The sequence below is a fragment of the Triticum dicoccoides genome, chromosome 4B (genome assembly GCF_002162155.2).
Source record: "Triticum dicoccoides isolate Atlit2015 ecotype Zavitan chromosome 4B, WEW_v2.0, whole genome shotgun sequence".
In the NCBI taxonomy this organism is placed as follows: Eukaryota; Viridiplantae; Streptophyta; class Magnoliopsida; order Poales; family Poaceae; genus Triticum; species Triticum dicoccoides.
This window is the reverse complement of record NC_041387.1, coordinates 8990826-9011922: the sequence shown is the minus strand read 5'-3', so window position 1 is coordinate 9011922 and position 21097 is coordinate 8990826. Positions and strand designations below refer to the sequence as shown.

The following is a 21097-nucleotide window of genomic DNA, read 5'->3' as shown; positions in this document are numbered from 1 at the left end:
TGGTTCGCGCTGGGCACGGATTGATGTGATTGGCCTGTCACAACCCTCCCACGGATCGATCCCATCTTCAGCTCATCTGAGTCGTTTGTCTATATCCAATGGAAGAAATAGTAGGAGAGGACCCTGAATATTTCATTCACGAGGAAAGACCGGAACGTCAAATCCAAACTCGTTCATGGGTAGGAAATTCACTTGGACCATGGAAGCCACAATTCACGACGGACCCAAATTTTGTGTGTGCACCATACGTGCCAACCTGTACGTACGATTGAAATCAGTTGTTTTTTTTTTTCCTTTTCAACGCTTAGCAAAAAAGGGGTTCACTAGACAGATGCCCTAAGCGCAGGAGCGAGGCCCGGAATATTTCTAGAAGAAATTGGTACGGGATCAGAAAATATTTTGGGCGAGGAAATCCAGTTGAGCTGCACAACGGAGAGAACGCCCTTTTTTTTTCTAGACAAATTTCCAATCTATCCATCAATCATGGTAATACAAAAGGTAATAATAATTAAAACCAGGTCTATGGACCACCTAGCGACGATTACAAGCACTGGAGAGAACGCCAATTACATTGGACCCGACGCTAGTGAGGTAAGGCCGCATGTGATCCCGAGCGTCGGGTCCAGCTATCTGAGGAGGGGGCGCGGTGGAGCAGGAAGGTGGTGCCCCAGAGCCTTGGGTCCGTGTCGAGCGGCGCGCGAGGAGGTGCGGGCGGTTCAGCGCAAGGATCTAGGCAAGGAGGGCGCCATGGGCACAAAAGAACTTGAGCATGGAGGGTTCGAGGAGGAAGGGGAGTGCGTCGGGGGAGGCGTAGTAGGTGAGGAAGACTACGTCGGTTCGGGCAGGGTCGCTGGCAAGGCAGTCGAGGAGGCGACGGTGGAAGAAGGGCTCGAGGAGACGCGTGTCGGAGCGATACTAGGAGTGGGAGCGGTTGTCATTTGTGCGGGAGCCGACGCCGTGGTTGGTGACCAAGGCGCATGAGGGCGTAGCGTAGGGATGGTCTGCAAGCGGGAAGGAGGTGCCACAGTGGCTGAGGAGGTCCGCATTGAAGTGCGCAGGGAGGCGCCAGACGTGGATGCGGCAGCCGATGCATAGGTCTGGGTCCGACATGACGTGGACGATGGTGGAGGAGAGGATCACCAGGAGGAGAACAAGGCTTCCCCTGATTGTTAGGAATAGGAGATCACGCATCATGCCATTGCCATTGCCATTGCCATGCATGGCAAGCATGTTTAGTGGATCTGTATTGAACTAGCAGGCGGAGGTGCGGCGCCACGCCGTGCCCATATTTAAGCCTGTTGATGATTCTCTTGTGTCTTAATCTGTTGTGTTTAAGCCCGTCGATAAGTCTCTTGTGTCTTAACCTATTGTTCTTTGCTGTTGAGATGATAGAGCTGATATATTGTTGCAATGGCACATTTGATAAGTGGGATTTTTAGTACACATCAATGGATCAGGATCGATAGAGACCTTTTATCTCTTTGTTATTTGGTCCAATGTCCGTGAAACTTTTTCTACTTATGATATTTTTTATTTAGCTTGAATATGTTCTTGGCTAAAAGGGAAATGAAACGTGATACATACGTACCATGTCCATTACATAGAAATCCAATTAAACCGACCATCAAAATATTCTTCTCCATATAACAGAGAGGAGTAAAAGGTCATCCAAAATTATCATATGTCCTTCGTTTCAACAACATAATTTACACGATAGCAAGATGTGTCATGTAGAACACCCTATACATAAAGTTATTGAATCTTTGTCAACTGAACATAGCCAAAAAGGAAACATCCATGGCAACACCACTGGAACCTCTAATGCAATTCTGAAAGATTACCTCATGATCAATGTTACCAACATCAAGGAGGTTCGATGGGCCTTTCTTCAAGTTCACCATGAGTTGCTTCTGCTAGAAGCCTCTCTGGAACAGCAACAACATGATCAGTACTAATAGGTTCAGTAAATCCTATATTAGAAAAATTACCTATGGGTGGCACAAAAATATAACTCTGCCTTGTATAGGTTGTACAAAATAAAAGAAGTTCAAGTGCAAGAAATAGTTTCTTTAATTTGAAGAAAGATAAACATATCAATGCATTTGGAAGAAAAAATCCAGGTAAGTTGCTTTGTTTGCTAACAAAGATGATAAACATGGCAAGATTTATGCCTTTTATTTGATTGTAACAGTATGCACATGTGGAAATTAAGCATCATGGACAGTAAGAAATATGAATACCTGGATTTTTTTTTCACATGATGGTAATAGTATGCACATGTGAACAATGCATATCGCATACAATGGCATGGTCACTGCTGCCTTTTTAAGCAAATTTGGAGCCAGTTTGACCGTAATGGCCTCACGTCTTTGAACCTGCATTGCGGATATAACTCAACATAGTGTACTCTCATGATTCAAAACTAAGATATTTTGAAAAGGTGGACCATTTTTTTCCAATCGTTAAGTAGACACACTATCTTTCTCAAATCTTGCTGAAGCTACTACTTATTTAGCAATGGTTGGGTGTTGCTACTAACAGTCAAATATGAAAGTTGTGTGTTTTACATGAAGTGTTAGATCATGCCAACAGACAAACATATAGAGCAATGGCAATCACATAAATCTACAAATTGTTAAGAACTCGTGATTTGTAAGTAGTATTTAAATACTTCTTTCTAAGTGTATAGCTAATCTGGAAATTTCATACATAATGGCAATCACATAAACATAAAGTATTTTTTTTATTGCAAGCACAACAACAATAGCAAGCTCCTTATCCTGCAATCTTTAAATATTTATTGTGACAAAAAATTTCTCAAAGTTGTAATAGAAGGCCAAAAGGGAACTCGAAATAGGAAGCCTAAAAAAATACACTGTATAAAGGTTGCATTAGTGCCTACCATTTTAATGAGGCAATAAAGACAATTGTACAATGTATAAAGCAATGAGTAGGTTTGACCTAGTTATTTGGAGATCACGCGCCATGTCATGCATGTTGGGTGGATCCCTCGATCGAACGTAAGAAGAGCGAGCGGACGGATCAGATGCATGCTTGGCATTCCTCGATTTAGCAGAACTGGGATTGAATTTCCGTGGCAAGTCTGTTTAACGATTTTCTGAAATTTCCACGCGTTTGGTAAATCCTAGGTGCCTGAAATATTTTCTGGTGTCGGTCGATTTCACAAAGGCTGAAAGCAAAGACAACGTGAGGAGCGACAGCGATGAGGCTGAGCCAGGACCTCGCCGGACGCTGCTAGCCGGCGATAGCCGGAGTTACCGCTTATGATCGTTGGCCACAACGAGGCTGAGCCGGGACCTCGCCAGAAACAAGGACAACACTCCGGCGTCCCCGCGGTCGCCAGAGTTGTCGCTCAGTATTGTGTCCTCCCAGTTGAAGCTGATGAAGGTCAAGGGATCTGGCGGCCACCAGAGTTGCTGACAATCCTCCGCGTGTTGCTGCTGCTTCTGTGTCTAGCTGGAGAGATTGTGTTTGTTGGCTATTTAGCATAGTTTTAAATAGCCGGCTATAGCTCCGCTATAGCCTTTTTAGTAGGGTGCCGCTAAATGGTCGTCTTCACAAATAGCCCGCTGTAGCTGATTTGGAGGCCCGCTGCTATTCTCCATAGCCCGCTATTTAAAACATTGCTATTTAGGCTCGATTAGTCCAACTCCACATGGCCCTTGAGATCATTCTCCGGCTTGACGTCACGCAAGAGCTCAGGCTGCTCAGCCCAGCGGAGTGGAACCTTACAAAGGCGTTGAAAAGGATAGTGTTGGTCTTGGCGGTCCTTGAGCGAGCAAGGAAGAGATAAAGCTCGCGAATTAAGTTGCTCAAAGAGGGAGATGCTAACACTCGGTTTTTTCATCTCCGTATCAACCATCATCGAATGAAGAATTTCATTCACCGACTTAAACACAACAATGGCTGGGTTACGCGCCATGATCACAAGAAAGTGATTATTCAGCACCACTTTTCGAAAGCTATTGGGAAGGGCCCTCTCGCGCCAAGGACTTCAATTGGGCTTCTATCCCACAATCGATGTCTAATCTCTCTGAGCTAGATGCTTTGTTCACAGAGGACGAGGTTCGGGCAGCCAATCAATGATCTTCCCTGTGATAAAGCTCCCGGCCCTGACGACTTCATTGGAGCGTTTTTCAAGGAATGTTGGGACATCATCAAGCCGGAATTTATGAAAGCGATCAATAGCTTCTCAACTCTCCACACTTCCAGCCTTCCCTGGCTCAACTCAGCCAATAGTACCCTAATCCCAAAGAAAGATGGGGTGGACGACATTTCTGACTTTAGACCCATAAGTCTCATCTAGGCCGCTGCGAAGATCATTGCTAAGATGATGGCCACTCATCTCGCCCCTCACATGCCAGATCTCGTTTCCAATACACAAAGTGCTTTCATCAAGAAGAGGAGCATTCATGACAATTTCATGTACGTACGCAACTTGGCTCGCCGTTTTCATCGCAACAAATCTCCAACCATGCTTCAAGTTAGACATCAAGAAAGCTTTCGATTCGTTTAGATGGGACTATTTGATGGATTTATTGATGCACCACCACTTTCGAAACCGTTTTCGTGATTGGACCTCCGCCCACCTATCCACGGGCTCTTCCAGAGTTCTTCTCAATGGTGTGTCGGGCGACCCCATTATGCACGGTCGCGGTCTTAGGCAGGGGGACCCCCCTCCCCCTCCCCCCTCCTTTTTGCCCTCGCCATTGACCCGCTCCATCACATCCTCGTCAAGGCCACCGATCAAGGCAAGCTTCACCCACTCCGAGGCAACCCCATTCGGGCCTCCCTGTATGTTGATGATGCGGCCATCTTTGTCGCACCAATTAAGGAGGATATCCATTTTCTGGCATCGACGCTCTGCGCCTTTGGTGATATTACTGGCTTGGTTACCAACTATGAAAAAGTCGTGTGGCGCCCATTCATTGTGCCAATATCAATCTTGATGACATTCTGCAGGCCTTCCCGGCGGTACGGACAGCCTTCCCCATGAGATATCTTGGTCTTCCTCTTTCAGTTACGAGGCTGAAGCGCATACACTTCCAATACTTAGAGGAAATGGTGGCTGGGAAGCTACCCCCCTGGTCGGCCATGCATGTGGCCACTCCTGGGCGCATTGTGCTGGTCATGGCCGTCCTCACAGCCATATATCACCTCACGCCTCTTGACCTCCCTGTTGAAGTTAGGAAAAAGATTGATAGCCTCAGATGCGCCTATCTTTGGGCAGGCTACAATAAAGTGGCGGAGGCAAGTGTAAGGTTAAATGGTTAATTGGCACCTCGTCCTCCCTGTTGAAGTTAGGAAAAAGATTGATAGCCTCAGATGCGCCTATCTTTGGGCAGGCTACAATAAAGTGACGGAGGCAAGTGTAAGGTTAAATGGTTAATTGGCACCTCGTCTGCAAGCCCAAGGTTCATGGGGGTCTTGGTGTGCTCAACCTTGAGAAGTTTGCTTCAGCTCCGTGTCTCCATTAGTTGTGGTTCAAGTGGGCTGACCCAACAAAAACATGGATTTGGATGGGAACGCCTTGCACTGACAAGGATGAGGACCTTTTTGCGGCGAACACTACGGTGATCATTGGCGATGGTAAAATGGCTAAATTCTGGGAATCCTCTTGGATGAATGGTGTTCGACCCAAGGGCATTGCGCGCAAGATTTTCGAGATTTCAAAAAAGAAGGCGTGTGTGATTTTCGAGATTCTTCTCGGCTTGCAGGATGATCCTAACAATGTTGCATCAAGTCCTTTATTTTAATGTACCATCAAATTCGTTGGACATGCCCAGTTCCCAGTTTCCAGGAAATCTGGAACTAATTCAGAATGAGGTTCAGACTCTGAGGGCTGGGACCAGGAATGCACACAACAGCTCTAAATTTAAATTCGCCCACAAGGTTACAACTTACAACTGGGGAATTTGAATTTGTTCCAGGTTCCAACAGTTCCATTCTGAAAATTACATGAGTCGCATTGATCAAACGCTTTGATCAGCCCTAGTGCCCTAGTTTGGTTGTACTGACAGTTCATCCTCAAGGAAGTTGTATTCAAATGTGAAGTCGTTCTTGATCCTTTGGCACCTACGAGCGAGCGAGCGAGCCATCAATAATAACAGGGTTAACAACTCACAACCTTTAGCAGTACCAGTACTGCACTGGTCATCAATCCACACAACAAAAAATACTAAAGAGGGATCATCAGCTTACCACCCATTGCCGTCATCTGCGAGATGAAAATCAAAGTACACGTACGATCCCCGCTCATACTCATCGGTCGTGACCTGTGGCTCCACATGCCGTTGGAACCAAGTATTGTACTTCCTGTGAAATCTCCATGACTGCTTTTTTAGTTCTTTGGCGGCCAAATACTGTTGGTACGAGTTCTGCCAAAGTGGAAAAATAAAAAATAAAAAAAATGTCAAGAGCTTCATTAAAGCTGGATGAATGGTGCTGCAGGGAAAACAAAAAAATATACACTTGGAATTTGGACACAAGTATTATGAAGCCTGACCTGCTGATAGTAGAATGCAAAGAATAACATATCTGTAGACAATGTATCACTACCGAGCCTTTCCCAAAAAGCAGGATTTGTCACAATCGGTGCCTGAATCTGTGGGTAACTAGCAGGGGTCACTGAAGGGTGCCTCTGAAAAAGTAACCAGATAGGGAGGTTAAATCTACATTACAACATCTGGTGCATATATAAATGACAGAGCATCATCCATACCGGAATATAAGTTTTCGCACGCTCAGAGTCCTTGGGCTGGGGAAGCCTGTGGTATGCAGCTTCGAGCATTTGCAAATTATAAAGGTGATCGTGACCCGAAACTACCGAAGCTCCACTGAGATTGTCTCCAATTGCTCCAAAATCAGATACACTCCTCCGGCCGATAACACCAACACCAGATGATGGCATGCCAGCTTGCATAGGCTGCCCGGGTGATAGATCAGAGTCTCTAGATAGCTGGGTGCCTTCTGCTACGGATGCTGGAGGATTCTGTAAAAACCATACAAGAAAAATCAATGTTCAAATAATAAGAAAATATGCACACCAAAATGCAATACACATCTACACAGAATTAAGGGTATGTCTGGTTCATGTTCAGAAGGTTGCCAAATTTTGGCCAGAATTAAGGGTATGTCTGATTCATGTTCAGAAGGTTGCCAAATTTTGGCCATGCCCAGGTCTATTTTGCCACTCTTATGCATTTTTCTAGCCAACATGGGCAAGCAACAGTGCAAAACCTTGGCAAAATTTTGGCTAACCGAAATTTTGATGGGGTATGCTCAGGCTCAGACCAAACACACGCTAAAATACTACTCCCTCCATCCCAAAATACTCAACTTTGTAGTAACTTTATACTAAAGTTAGTACAAAGTTGAGTCACTACTACCCCAAACATTTACTGCGAAAAAATTACACTGTACGTTGTTCTGATTTTTTTCTATTAAGCCACACAGGGTGACGTCCCAGGTGTTACATTATGTGCATTAATAGAAGTACAAGGAAATTATACAGTCAAAAACTATTAAGAATTAATGTCTAGCACATTGTAGGAGCACCGAAAAGATATGCAGATTGGAACTGATGTGACCAGTTCAGGTCTATTTTGCAAGCCAGATGGGCCATACACATGACCAGTTTTCCAAAATATGAGCAAAATAGCCCAGAATCCTGTAAATGGATGTTGTATTTACCTCTTTAAAAAAAATTAGCTAAGAAATGCCGTAGATTTTAAGTTGTTAGTTACTCCACAATTTGATTATTCACACTGATAATTGCAGTGTCCTTAATTGTATGCACCTTGTTTCACTGAATTCATGAGCAGGCATGTATGGAAAAGTTGGACCATACCGAATAAGGAGCCTTAGTGTCATCTTCATTGGTGTGCTTATTAGGTCCAGTTGTTGCAGCAGACTCCACACTAGCATCATCGGCCAAGCCTTGTTGCTCATCACTTTTTGTTTGCCCAGCGTCTGCACATATTGATAAATTCTTAATGCACAAAACAAACTAGTGGTCAAACACTATGAGCGTCCAACTTTATATATACTAGAAATAAATGCATGGCCATTACATTGCTCGGGAATTTGGGATTCATGAGGTTCTAGCTGAGACGAGAAGGCAGAAGGGATACCTGGTCCCTGACCCCCTAGCCCAAGGCCCCCTTGAGAAGAGATAGAAGAACTCTGAGAATTAAACTGCAAAAATGAACAAATTGAAAATGTGAAAACAATCACTATAAAGAATTGACTTTTGACTTCAGATATTATAAGATGGTTAAAAAAGATTGAGGAATGCCTACACAAAATATTACTACAAACTTTACGAGTTGATTTGATGCTTTAACAGAAAGAGGTTAGAATGGAAGCATCTAAAGAAGGACCTGCACTCCTAAAGACAGAAAGGGCACAGCACCTAAGTAACACGCATACAATCAAAATTCGGTATATTCAACTAATTTGTACTTCCTGATTCTTGACTAAAGGAGATATTGATATATCACTTATCACAACATTTTTTATTAGTAAAAGCAGGAACAACCTGTTGTAAGAGGGAATTGGGCTGCTGGGTTGGAAATTGCTTCTGGTTGATGCCTGTTATATGAGAAGCGTTAAGAAGGTTGCCCTGCTGCTGCTGTACTTGTTGCAATCTTTGCAAGTACTTCTCCCTTTGGTCGGTGACCTCAGGTCTTCCACGAAATTGACCCTGAAAATGTGAATAAGTAAATGTCATATATTCCTATAATCCTATGGATATTTTATGACCTTGGTGATAGATTAACATTCTAAATAAATAAAATCTACAATAGGGAAAACACAGTTATTTAGATGTTTCAGACTGACACTGGATCAAGATGAATGAACAAGAATTCAAGATTGGGATGATGAAAATTTTCAAATAAATGCAAGTGTTGTTTGAATCAGTTGGAATTTAGAAGACTCAAAAGAACAGCATAATTGCTGAAGCACTCATACATCTGAAATGCCCATAAAATTCTTATGATCAATAACATCATTTGCAAAAGCAGAGTGGAATTCAGAAATAAAACTGGAGCAAAGGTACGTACAGTTTCACTTTGATTTTGGAAACCAGCAGGAGCTTGAGGCCTCCACTGAGCCCCAGGAACAACCGGAGGAGAAAATACCCTTCCTCCAATAACCGCACTTTCACTTGTGTTACTGGAATCAGAGCTAACTGCGTCGTTAGTCTTCAGAACCGGCTGTGGTTGAACTTTACTACCAAGAGGTGAAACCAACTGCTGAGAAAGACCGCCACTGTTAACCCTCTCATCGGTATTCATTATGTTTCGTTTGGACAGGTCATTTATTGGAGGAATTGCAGTAATGGACCCATTTCCTGGAACTGGGCCTACACTTATGGGAGCAGCTAAAGGCTGACTAGTTAAGCCACGGGCAATACCCCTGCCAAGACCAATTTCAGTAACTGCGGGAGACGGTCTACGTGGAGGAAAGCTCATGCTTTCATCATCCTTCACGGCAGTAGATAAGTTTGCAGGAGTTGAAGCAACAGCAGGCATGCTCTCTGGAGCATTTCGAACAGCAGCAGAAGGAGCAAATATTGTGGGTGCTGTGGCAGGAATAACTGGTCGTACTGGGCCTGGGGAAGTAATAGTATCTGCCGAAACGGAAACAGCTGCAGCACTGGTACTAATGGCAGTGGGCACAACTGGCACTGATGGTCCCAGATTTCCACCCTTCGGAGGTGGTGTTTGTGGCACCGATTCAGGATTGCTTTCTAGCGTAGTTGTTTCCTCTGCTTGATCTTGTGATGTCCCTTGTGAGATTGTTGATACAGTAGCCTGAAGCGAAGGGAGACAGAGTCGGTAAATCAGCATATCAACAAGTAGTAATCAGGATTGTGCATTAGAAATAACCAATTCCTCAATCTTGTTAGCATGTGTTTTTATTAAATGCCCAAATTAGCTACAACCACGTGTATTCATATTCAAGGATTAGCTTGTAAGAAGATGATCAAATAAATCAATACTAGCATGTAAAGGTTGACAAGAAAGCAGCAGCCAGGATGCCAACTAAGCTGACACTGGGCACATAACAACCATTGTGTTCTGAGTATTCGATATACTAATACTATGTCTCCGTTTATCACAAACCAACGGATATTCAATAAATAACTAGGAATGAATAACATGTACCTGAGTAGGTGAAGTTGCTGTCGGACTCTTCGTACTCAAAACTGCAGTAGTGGAAACAGCAGCAACACCCTGGCGACCAAACAAGAAGCGATGTTGAAAATATATAATTACCCATATAACTAAAAGATGAAGAGCTGCACGACATAAAAACATGGTAGAGAAATGGTCTGCACCAGCATAGCAGACTAGCAGTATTTGTGGGGAAAAACATAAGAAAGTTTGCCAGTTGATTCTATTAGCAAAATCACAATAACCAAAATTAAAAAAAAATAACAGCTCACAGCTCACCTTGATAAGAATGGAAGGAGCAAGTGAAACCATGTCTTCGAGTGCTTCAACCTTCTCCATAGGCAATGTGCTATAGAGATCCTCAACATCACTAAATTCATCAAAATCTTCCTGAATTCGGATTAAGAAATCAATAGTCAGAACTAGCAGCAGATCCACAATGCTTTTAGGTCATCACAATTCCGACTTGACTATATCAAAAATACAAAAATGGATATTATGACAGATAAGCAGGAAGACAATCCCACCTGATTACGTTCAACATAGTCTTCTAGGAAATCTTTCACATCATTGACTTGCTCAGGACTCAACTCATCATTATCCAAGAGTCTCAGAATTGACTCCAATTTTTTTATATGAGCCTTATGCCGCGTAATAGATTTCTCTAAATGTACCTGATAATGCATAATTACTTCCTCTGCAATAGAGATTGTTGGAAACAGGTTCCGTAGACAGTAAAATATGAACACTTTCCAATCCTATACAGTTGATCATACCAATCGAGGAGGTCTTTGTTTTCCTTTCTTAAATGAAAGTCCTTCAAGCTCCGCTTCAAAATTATCAATCTGATTTTCCAAATCACTAACCTGTAAACCGAACCCAAAAGTATATTAGAAATGTAGCGCCCACATGCAACAAATAAATAGCAACACCACAAAATCACAAAGTAATGACATTTTTTGCAAGGTACAGAGTAATGACTGATATAATCAAAATATCAATAAACATCAGCAGAGTCAAGTATGCATGCAAATGTCATTAGCAAGGTGCGGAGTAATGACTTGATATAATCAAAATATCAATAAACATCAGCAGAGTCAAGTATGCATGCAAATGATACTTTCAGAGTGATCAGATAAAAGAAAATAGCCACAGTATAATAGTCTATACGATTTTGTTTTATTCTGAGAGGGACAAGTAACCACCAGTATAGTCAAAATATTAGCAAACGTCAGCAGTCGGGTGTGCATGCAAGTTATACTTTCAGACCAATCAGATCAGAAAAATAGTCATCAAATTCTAAATAGTCCATTATCAGTTGTCACAAAGCAGAATCTGCGAGTGTCTTTCAGAACATGCTCTAGGCCAAAGAGAAACAACAATACAATGCATATATGTTGCAGGTAACTTCTTTGTTTGCTCATGTTTACAGAAAGCCAACAACATGTAGACATGAGCGCACAAGACTAAGCATACATGTAATGCATCAAACATACCACACTGTTAAGCCAATCTCTTGTTTCAGCTTTAGCCTTCTCTCTAGGATCCTGCGTGAAATAAGAATTGATGCTGAGATTCATAACAACTAAAGAAAAAAGGGTTAATCAAATACAGAAACGAGACCGAGTGCATACAGTTTTAGGCTGTTGACCTAACCCTTCTTTCGAGAAGGCCTTGGTTTTAGTTTCCTTCTCACAGACCTTAAATCGTTCCATCTCGCGTTCAATCTGCTTGCGGGCATCCATGAGAGCCTGCTCATAAGAGGCACTAACCTATGTCAACATATATCACAAATGGATTAAACACAGAACGGTAAGCTATGCCCAACTTTAAATGGTAACATGTAACGAAAAGAAGTTGGCCCAAACACCACAAAACTGAAACAAATGAATAACTGCTTCTCTAAACGAACACCTACAATCAGGAACCCTGCCATATTTCTTCAGTAAAACACTCCTCAATTTACCAAAAAAAAAAAAAGAACAACTTTCATGCAGATTGCCTTATTGCATTGAACAACTTTCTAAGTGAAGTCGATGCCTTGATCAGAAGACCTTCTCACAACTGTGGGCTACACAGCTAAATCCAATCATGGCTTAATGGTACAATTTGAACACAAGGTAAAAGCAGTTCTATAAGTAACCTTTACTCACATTCAGATGAGAAGATCAAACGAAGACCTCTAATGTTCCATTCTAGACATTATCAGACCACAAGATCTCCCAAGTAATAAATCCATTCAAAACCCATCATCTAAATTCTTCGCCTCTTACTACCACTCACTCAAGTTTACAATTGTTTTAAAATCAGCTTAGTTATACTTTTGGTTCTTCGAAAAAAAGTGTCGGCTGTTATTCTTATTACCCCACTTAAATAAAATACCATCATGTGCAGAGTCACTTGGAGCAGTCGAGTATGATTTCGTATTCCAGACAATCATGATATCAAATTTTCTTTCAATTCAGAAGAGAAGTGCACCTAGACGGATACTAGTACGACGTCGTGCAACCAAAGTCGAGCAAGAATATCAATGTCTAAGACAGACACAGAAGCACGGAAAACTGGATTAACAGTCGTCCAAGCAGCTAGCAGCGACAGTTAAGACACTTAACCTCCCCCAACGCCTGTAAGAAGGCATTTCCTCCAGATAACTTAGCACCAAAGCCGCATCTGAACTAAACAGTTGACTGAACAGACGAGCGTGGCAGCAGATAATTCTCATGGAGGAAGGAAGGGAGGAAGCAGTTCCATCCATCCAGGCAACAAACACACTACATACTGATTAGGGAGGCGAAACGAAGGGGCGTCACCTTCTTGTCCTTGATCTCGCTGGACTGGATCCAGGTCTTGATCTGGTCGCGGTAGCGCTGCAGCTTCTTGATCTCCTTCTTGAGGTCGGCCTCGAACTTCTCCTTCTGGTTGGCATTCTCGGTGTCGTAGACCTGCCGCCGGAGAACCATGAGGAAATCGTGCAAAATCCTGAGAATCGGGGGAGAAGGGGGAGAGGAGGGGGGACCTTGTTCCAGATGCTGTCGAAGACGTCGACGCCCTCCTGCACCTTCTTGAGCACGCGGTCGATCTCGCCCTGCAGCTTCCGACTGGCCCCCATGGCATCCGGCGCTCCGGCGGGCAGGCGGGGCTAGGGTTTACGATTGGGGGGAAGGGGAGGGGAGGTTTTTTTTCTTCTTCTTGTGTTGGGGGATGGGGATGGGGAGGAGTGGAGGATGACGTTCGTTTATTCGTCGGCGGTGGATGGATGGATGGATGGATGATGGGGGCGCGGCGCCCCTGTGTCTCGCCCATAGCGAGACGTAGGGAAGGCGAACCAGATGGGCCAGCCCGGCCACGGCCTCGTTTCTTTGTTTTTTACAGGTATTTTGTTTTTATTTTTTTTATTTCTGTTTTTTTACTTTTGTTTACACATCTTAATATTCTAAATAAAATATATTACACGAATTAATTTATAAAAATTGAAAACAAATGCTAACCAAACATTCAGAAAATCTTAAATGTGTATAGAAAAATTGTTTCTCATGCACACGCAAAATGTATACAAAAAATATACGATGTGTGTAAAAAACCTGGCCATTTATTTTTTTTAAATGTTAATCAAGCAAAGATTTGAAGCGCATAGAAAAAAAGGTTGACCATGTATTCGAAAAATGATTAACATGCATTTGGAAAATGTTAAGCAAGCATTTGAAAAAGATTAATCAAGCATTTTCAAAATATTAAATGTGTATAGGAAAAAAGGTTGACCATGTATTAAAAATGGGTAATATTGTATTGAATTAGAAAAATTAAGCTTTTATTTGAAAAATGTTAATCAAGCACTCGAATAATGTTAAATGCATATAGAAAAAATGTCGACCATGTCTTCAAAAAATCTTAATCTTGCATTTAGAAAATGTTAATCAAGCATTTGAAAAAATGTTAGATGTGTACAGAAAAATGTTGACCATGCATTAAAACAATGTTAATTTTGTATTCGAAAAATGTTAACCAAGCATTTTATAATGTTAAAAATGTGCAGAAAAATGTTGACCATGTATCCAAAAAAATGTTAATCAAGTATTTGAAAAATGTTTAAAACGTGTATGAAAATATTGAATATGTATTCAAAAAATGTTAAGCTTATAATTAAAATGTGTTAAAGGTGTATTAGAAAATGTAGAATGAGAACCAAAAGAAACAAAGAAAGACGAAAAATAAAGAAAGAGGAAAAAGGAAAACAGGGAAAGAAACCAAAGAAAAAAGAAAACCAAAGAAATAGGTGTAAAAAGAACGGAAAAACAATGAAAACCAATAAAGAAAAAATGAAAACCAAGAAAGAAAGAAAAAATCAAAGCAGAAAAAGATGGAAATTGAAGAAAGAGGAAGTTATGTCAGAGAAAAACGAAGGAACAAATAAAACTAAGAAAAGGAAAGAAACCAAAAAACAAAGAAAAAAGGAAAAGAAAAAACCAGTGAAAACAAAGTAAACATAAGTTATATCAACGAACAAAAAACCAAATAAACTGGTGAAAAACAAACATAATCAAAGAAAACCAAAAGAAAACGAAAAAAGGAAGAAGAAAAACTAGAGAAAACTATAGCAGAGTGAACATGCAGCAAGCAAACCACACTGGCCGAGTAATTGTGCTAATGAGCCGGCTCGCTAGCGATGCGCCTGATGCGAAAGCTTGTTCCATCTCGCTAAAAGCGAGATATAGAGGCACATAGTCTTGCTAAGCACGCTTTAAGACTTTCGTTAGAATGCCATTTGTGGATTCTTAACCCTTCAGACATAAATTGTATCCCATGAACCTTATTATGACCAATAAAGAGAAGTGCGTTTACACTAAAAAAAAGCTCTCACGGGATGATGGGGCCCTTCTTTTTTTAGAGAAAGAGAGAGAGAGAGACAATGATAGGGCCTGCTTTTTGTGGGTGTGGATGTGGGCTGGTAGCCTGTGGTTCATTTTCGGATAAGCAAGCAAGCGGGCTGATTTGTAAAAAAACAAGCAGGGGGCTGATTGATGTAATCTCTACTGTTAAAGAGGGGTTCGTAGGTCGTTTAGTTTAGTTACTCGTCGATCCGGCGTCACTTGAAGCCTTGGCTTGTCGGTAAACCATATCCCTAGCGCAGGACATGGGACTGCAATATCTTAACACCAGGATTCCACGCCACGTACAATCGCATCAAGCGACTCTTTGCGTGGCACGGCATGAAGGCTTAGATCAAACAAAGTGCCAAGACCTTTATGGTCTGTCAACAGGCAAAAACAGAGAGGAAATCGCCTGCGGGACTTCTTCAGCCGCTACCAATTCCAAAAAGACCATGGGCAGTGGTTTCTATGGACTTTATCGAGGGACTGCCACGTTCTGGCAGATACGACACAATTCTGGTGGTAGTGGACAAATTTTCAAGGTATGCCCATTTTCTGCCGTTGAAGCATCCATTCATAGCATTGACAGTCGCGCAGAAGTTCATGAAAGAGATCTTTCGATTGCACGGCCTGCCTCTCGCAATCATCTCAGACCGTGACAAGGTTTTCACAAGCAAGGTGTGGCAAGAACTGTTCAAGCTCTGCCGAACAGAGTTGAGACTCAGCTCAGTGTATCACCCACAGACCGACGGGACGACGGAACGAGTCAACCAGTGCTTGGAGGGATACCTCCGGTGTGCGTTGCACTCGTGTCCTGCCAATTGGTCAAAGTGGTTAGCTCTGGCAGAATACTGGTACAACACCTCGTTTCACTCGGCCTTGGGCAGAACGCCGTTCGAGGTTATCTACGGACAGCTGCCGCATGAGTTTGGAGTGGACCAAGTGGAGCAATGCTCGGTGCCCGACCTTGCGGCATGGTTGCACGAGCGAGGGATCATGATCGAGCTCCTTCAACAGCAGCTGAAACTTGCCCAGGACAGAATGAAACGACAGGCTGACAAGCACCGCACCGACAGAGCGTTTGAGGTTGGTGATGCAGTACTGCTCAAGCTGCAACTGTTCATCCAGTCCTCGGTGGAGCAACGCCCCCACCAGAAGCTGGCGTTTCGCTATTTCGGGCCTTTCCGCGTCCTGGCTCGCATCGGCGCGGTGGCGTACAAGCTGGATCTTCCGGCATCCAGCAAAATCCATCTAGTTGTGCACGTGTCGCAGCTAAAGAAGGCCGAAGGCGCGCAGGTTCAGGTGAATTCGGATCTCCCACCTGACAATGCTGTCTTGCAGGCCGAGCACACTCCGGAAAGGGTTCTCAAACTTTGGATGATTCAGGTAGGCAGCGCGCTTCAGTCACGTCTGCTGGTCCAATGGCGTGGATTGCCAGAGTTCATGGCGACCTGGGAAGATCCGGCCAAGATGCAACAACAGTCTCCAGCCACCCCGCCTTGGGGACAAGGCGAAACGCAAGAGGGGGAGGATGTCACGGTGCCCCCACCTGGCAGGGAGAATGCCAGCACATCCAAGGACGACGAGGACGCGGAAGCAAAGGCGTGACCGCCTGGCATGTGGGCCAGGCTGTGAGTGTGTGTGGGCGTGAGTGTGGCCCGCGTGCTGCGGGGTTAAGTAACAAGCAGCTACCAGTGGGTGGGTATCGAATATTCCAGCGAACAAACCGAACCGAAGAGAGAAGCTGTTCTTCCCCTCTCGATGATATCCAGATCCCCTTTCTCCTGCTTCCCCGATTTCCTGTTCTTCCTCATAAACCCTAGATCGAGGTCCGTAACAATTACTTAACGGTGACGATAAAGCTAAACACGGCATACGAGGTACGGAAAACAAGTGAGTGAACCCATGGCGGTTTTTTTTTCTGGTTTCTGGCCAGTATATTTGTGCCGTTGAGGTGGATGGAGAGATTTTTGCAAAAAGGAAAAAAAAAGATGAGAGGTCCGGCACGTAGTGCATGTGTGATCACTGTGCAACTTGTACGGCTTTGGGCTACTGCACTAGCTAGAAAACATAACACCAAGACGAGAGGGCACACACAACAACATGGGCTTAATTATCGTCAGAGAGTCACTAGTAATTACATAATCAGTTATACAGTATATTAAATTAAATTAACATGAAACGACTTGAGCAAACGACCGGATCGATGGAGAGGCGCCTCGCATCATGCGGCATGTGTTTGGTGGAGTGCATATCTGGTGATACCGTGCGTGGTATGATACGCTGATACCGGATCATGTGGACCGTTGGATCTGGACTGGAGGCGCATGATTGAGTAGCTTAGTTCGCGTTGGAAATTATGCACGAGACACCCTGGGCTATTTCGAAATTCGGCGACTAAGTGGATATCGCTCTGTTCTGTTCGGCCGTTGTTCTCGATACGGCTTGTTTCCCCACCGCCGCTGCCGCCGCCGGCCACCATGGTGCGTACCCCCTCCACTGTTGGTCGCCTTAACCCCCACCCCCTCCCCCTCCCCCGCGCCGCTGAAGCCGACCAAGTCACGCGAGCCGAAGACCCTGCCCGATGGCGATTGGCTAAGAGGCAGCGCCTCCTTTCTCTTCCGTATTCCTGATTTGATTCTTTGGTTTTAGGACTGGATATCGGCGCTGCAGGAGTCGGTGTCGTTCGAGAGGTTCCTATCCGAGCCAGTCCAGTGGTATACCATGGCGCATGTCTCGCTGGCACCGACGGCGATTGGACATGGCAGCTGTAGCAGTACAGGTCAATTTGTCTGCAGGCTGCAGCAGGATCTGCCTCCTCCAACTGCGATGTTGCGTGCATTAGCAGTTCTGGACCAATCGGAGTTGTACGCCATGATTGCCCACGGAATGCAACAGATATGGGAGGAGCCAAGCTCATATGGTTAGTTCATCCTTTAATCTCAGTGTCCGTCGAGACATCTTGTTTTTAGAATAAAAGATTGGCTTGTCAATTGCCGTCCACAATGTAGCACTTAGTTATAAAAATTTATCTCGCAATTCAGTCTCAATAGATGGTAAAGTTAGTTTGGAGCAGAGATATGTATGAGTATTTTAATCTTTGAAGAACTAGAAGAATGTCTATCAGTGTTATAATGTTGACTGCCACTTCCTCTCCTAACAATAACATGTCTATCTGAATTGTAAATACACACAATCTTTCTTATAAAGTTTTCTAGAATGTTTCTTACATATAGTAGTTGAAAACCACACGTACAGCCTAGCGTAAGTGAGCATTTAGACTTATACTGAGTCATGTCTATAGATCGAGTAATTGACAAAATTCATGCCAAATGAGGCTCAACAAGGTTTGGCTAACAGAAATCCCGGTAGGCTCTCAGTCAAACTGAGACCACTGAGTACTGGAAATCTATGTGCTTGTTCTCACATCACAGAAGCTGAAACTAGAAAAGTTTGACGGATCAATACTTTTTCACGGTGTAATAAACTGACTTACTGGCCTTTTATGTTCTGATGAGGTTTATGGCGCATAGCTACCAGACCAAAAATCTTTGGGACAACTACAACTATGCATTCTTGTCTCGCATCATTTTTGGATTTGGAAATATTACGGGAACATGTGACAACGTAATATGTTTGATCTGGCTTATATAATTATGTTCCTGCCTTTTCAGGAGGACTGCGTTTCTCAAGTGAAAAATATAGAGTCTTTGACTCTTAAAAAATATTATGGGTAAAATAAGAAGTTAGGACTGTTTAGATTCCTAAAATGGAAACGATGGCATGGAGGGTGAGTAACAACCTTTTCGTACCTGGCACACTGAACTCAATACATGTGCAGTTATCGACTGCTACTTTCTTAGTTAGCTATGTAGAAATAGTTCAAGAAACAGCCGACAATGAGTGGGAAAAGGAAAAGGAAGTGAATATAACTCACTTAGTTGTGAACATGTCATGGTTTTGTAGTTCAACAAATGATTTCCTTTTACATGTTCTTATAAGTCAAGAAACAGCAAAATCAACCAGGAGAATTAGATGATGCGACATATATGCAGGTTATTTGGCATGACGAAAGTGTTTGCAGATTTCTCATATTTAATGTTGTACGATGGTAATAGAACTAACATTGTGTGCTTCTTGAGATCATGTGTCTCTGGAGATGTTCCACACACAAGTTGAGGCTAGAGTTATTCCAAGTACTGGGATCTAGTTCAAACTTAGTTGCAGTTTGAAGTTGATAGAATGTAGCTGACACCATATGACTATTTAAATTTCATGTGAAACATGTGGTATGATGTAGATTCTGTCAGTAATCTTTGTACTGTTAGTGATTTCTTCTTCATAGACAGGGATGGTGGAGTACATGTTTTTTATATGGCTTGTGGGTTGCTGGTCTAGTGGCATCTGAATTTTCTATTGTACCGATTGTGTCACAGAAATGGAAAGCTTACTTTGGGCTAACTGAATCACCTAAGGTTTGTTACTCTTCTTATATGCCTCTCATTTACAGAAAACCTGTAGAAGTTTGGTTGTTTGTTGATAAGAACTTAGGGTTAATTATGTCACCTTCTAGGTAACAGGAACACGGTTAGTACCGAATCCTTAAAACAGGGTTGGTGTGGTGAGTTCTTAAAACCAGGTTACTCATGTGTGTGTGCCCATCATTTGGACCCCAGGAGACCTCTCGATACAAGTACACAAATGAATTGGTTCATTTATTTTAAATGGTCTAGGGTGAAGAAGATTGGGTTGTTTCTGAAAGGCTGTTTTAGGTTCTAATTCTTGATTTTATCATGTAGGTGTGCATTTGCGCCCACCAATGGATGTGTACATGGCGCAAACTCAACGGCTCGCGGCTCTCAAGTTTAGTTAGTTGTTAGTCTGCTGATAAGCCACGACAAACTTTAGTGGTTTGTTCTAGTATTGGGAATTGTCATGGTTAGTTTTGGATCTAATTCTGTAATTGTGCTCAGACTGTAGCTCATCTTGTAGTAGCTGAATCTGTAACTAGCCTTGGTGGCCATGTAATTCAGCTGGATTTAGCATGTTGTCGCCCTAGTACTAGTGTTAGTGTTTAACATGTAAATGATCTAATTATTTATGGAAGTTTCAGTTTCTTGACTTGATTCTTTTTTTCTGGATTTAAAAGTGCAAGCTCAGATGGAGATCGACGTACTGTGCTTAGGTCCAGGGAAAGAACCAACGGTACTGTCTAAGGCAATTTCTGCAAAGACATGCTAGTTTCTAGGGGCAAAGTGCAAATGTTCCAAGGGCCCATGTGTAAATACATCAGTGACTTGATCCTGTCCTTTTATTTCAGATCTGACGTACCATGCATCCCTGGAGCAGCGTATCATCCCATGGATGGTATCACTAGATATTTTCCCGTGTTTGGTGGTCTCGGGCGCGCAGATAGATCCAAACCGGAGGCGGCTACGGCGCGCACATGCACATGCACGAGCCGGTGAGTCAGCAAGCACCATGCGGGCCGCATGCATGCTGCAGGTGCCAGCCCCATGCACTAGGGAAAAAAAGAGGAGGTCACCAAGCAACACCGTATGGTGTGTTTCGGTCCATGCGTTCCTTTGGTATGGTGTACAGCTATACGGTACATACCCCGCCCGCTTGTACAGTACACATTCCATCCGAAGAATCAGGCAGGTGCACTGTACACGCAGTACAGCACACGTACGTAATAGTATTTCGGTCACTATCACAGTGGTGGCACTACAGTGGGCTAAATTTCGTGTTTTGACCCTTTTTGGATACTATTTCAGGATCTGGCCCTCCTTCGAAATTTTTTCGGGATTTGACCCTTTCGCCTACCGCCAGGCACCGTGGCGGTAGGATTGTACAACCTACCACCAGTGGCCCTGGCGGTAGGTGCCTTGACGGCGCCTGACGGCCGTTTGCCGGGGCTGACGTGGAAAAGGGCCTACCGCCAGGGCCCATGGCAGTAGGGTACTGAAGCCTACCGCCGGAGCCTCTGGCGGTAGGGTACTGTGTGGTGGATAAGGTGGGGAGGGG

General features: G+C 43.4%; 2 protein-coding genes across 5 annotated transcripts; one reads left to right on the top strand and one right to left on the bottom strand.

Moving 5' to 3' along the window:
• Positions 1-5752: 5752 nt before the first annotated feature.
• On the bottom strand, positions 5753-13413 carry LOC119294537 (general negative regulator of transcription subunit 3). 4 transcript variants are annotated; one of them, XM_037572737.1, is made up of 16 exons: positions 13219-13413; positions 13013-13144; positions 11837-11974; positions 11699-11749; positions 10979-11068; positions 10730-10876; positions 10482-10592; positions 10194-10262; positions 9087-9839; positions 8561-8725; positions 8094-8217; positions 7871-7992; positions 6743-7012; positions 6527-6661; positions 6223-6398; positions 5753-6096 (listed from the first exon to the last, which is right to left on the bottom strand). In XM_037572737.1, exons 1-16 carry the CDS (start codon positions 13309-13311, stop codon positions 6021-6023), a joined length of 2652 nt encoding a protein of 883 aa, XP_037428634.1. In that variant the 5' UTR covers positions 13312-13413; the 3' UTR covers positions 5753-6020. The 4 variants fall into 4 exon arrangements, with proteins under 4 accessions (XP_037428634.1, XP_037428636.1, XP_037428635.1 ...); XM_037572739.1 differs by having other exon boundaries at positions 8154-8217; XM_037572738.1 differs by having other exon boundaries at positions 11837-11953.
• Positions 13414-17479: 4066 nt separating this feature from the next.
• On the top strand, positions 17480-20129 carry LOC119293179. The gene is made up of 3 exons (XM_037571730.1): positions 17480-17553; positions 17723-17993; positions 19870-20129. Exons 1-3 carry the CDS (start codon positions 17551-17553, stop codon positions 19941-19943), a joined length of 348 nt encoding a protein of 115 aa, XP_037427627.1. The 5' UTR covers positions 17480-17550; the 3' UTR covers positions 19944-20129.
• The last annotated feature ends 968 nt before the right edge of the window (positions 20130-21097 follow it).

Coding starts and splice junctions, on each gene's coding strand:
- LOC119294537 (XM_037572737.1), bottom strand. CDS start 13,311: ATGGGGGCCAGTCGGAAGCTGCAGGGCGAGATCGACCGCGTGCTCAAG. Junction 10,877..10,978: donor AACAAAGACCTCCTCGATTG/GTATGATCAACT, acceptor ATGCATTATCAG/GTACATTTAGAGAAATCTAT. Junction 10,263..10,481: donor CTCCTTCCATTCTTATCAAG/GTGAGCTGTGAG, acceptor TTTGGTCGCCAG/GGTGTTGCTGCTGTTTCCAC.
- LOC119293179 (XM_037571730.1), top strand. Junction 17,994..19,869: donor GGAGGAGCCAAGCTCATATG/GTTAGTTCATCC, acceptor TTTATCATGTAG/GTGTGCATTTGCGCCCACCA.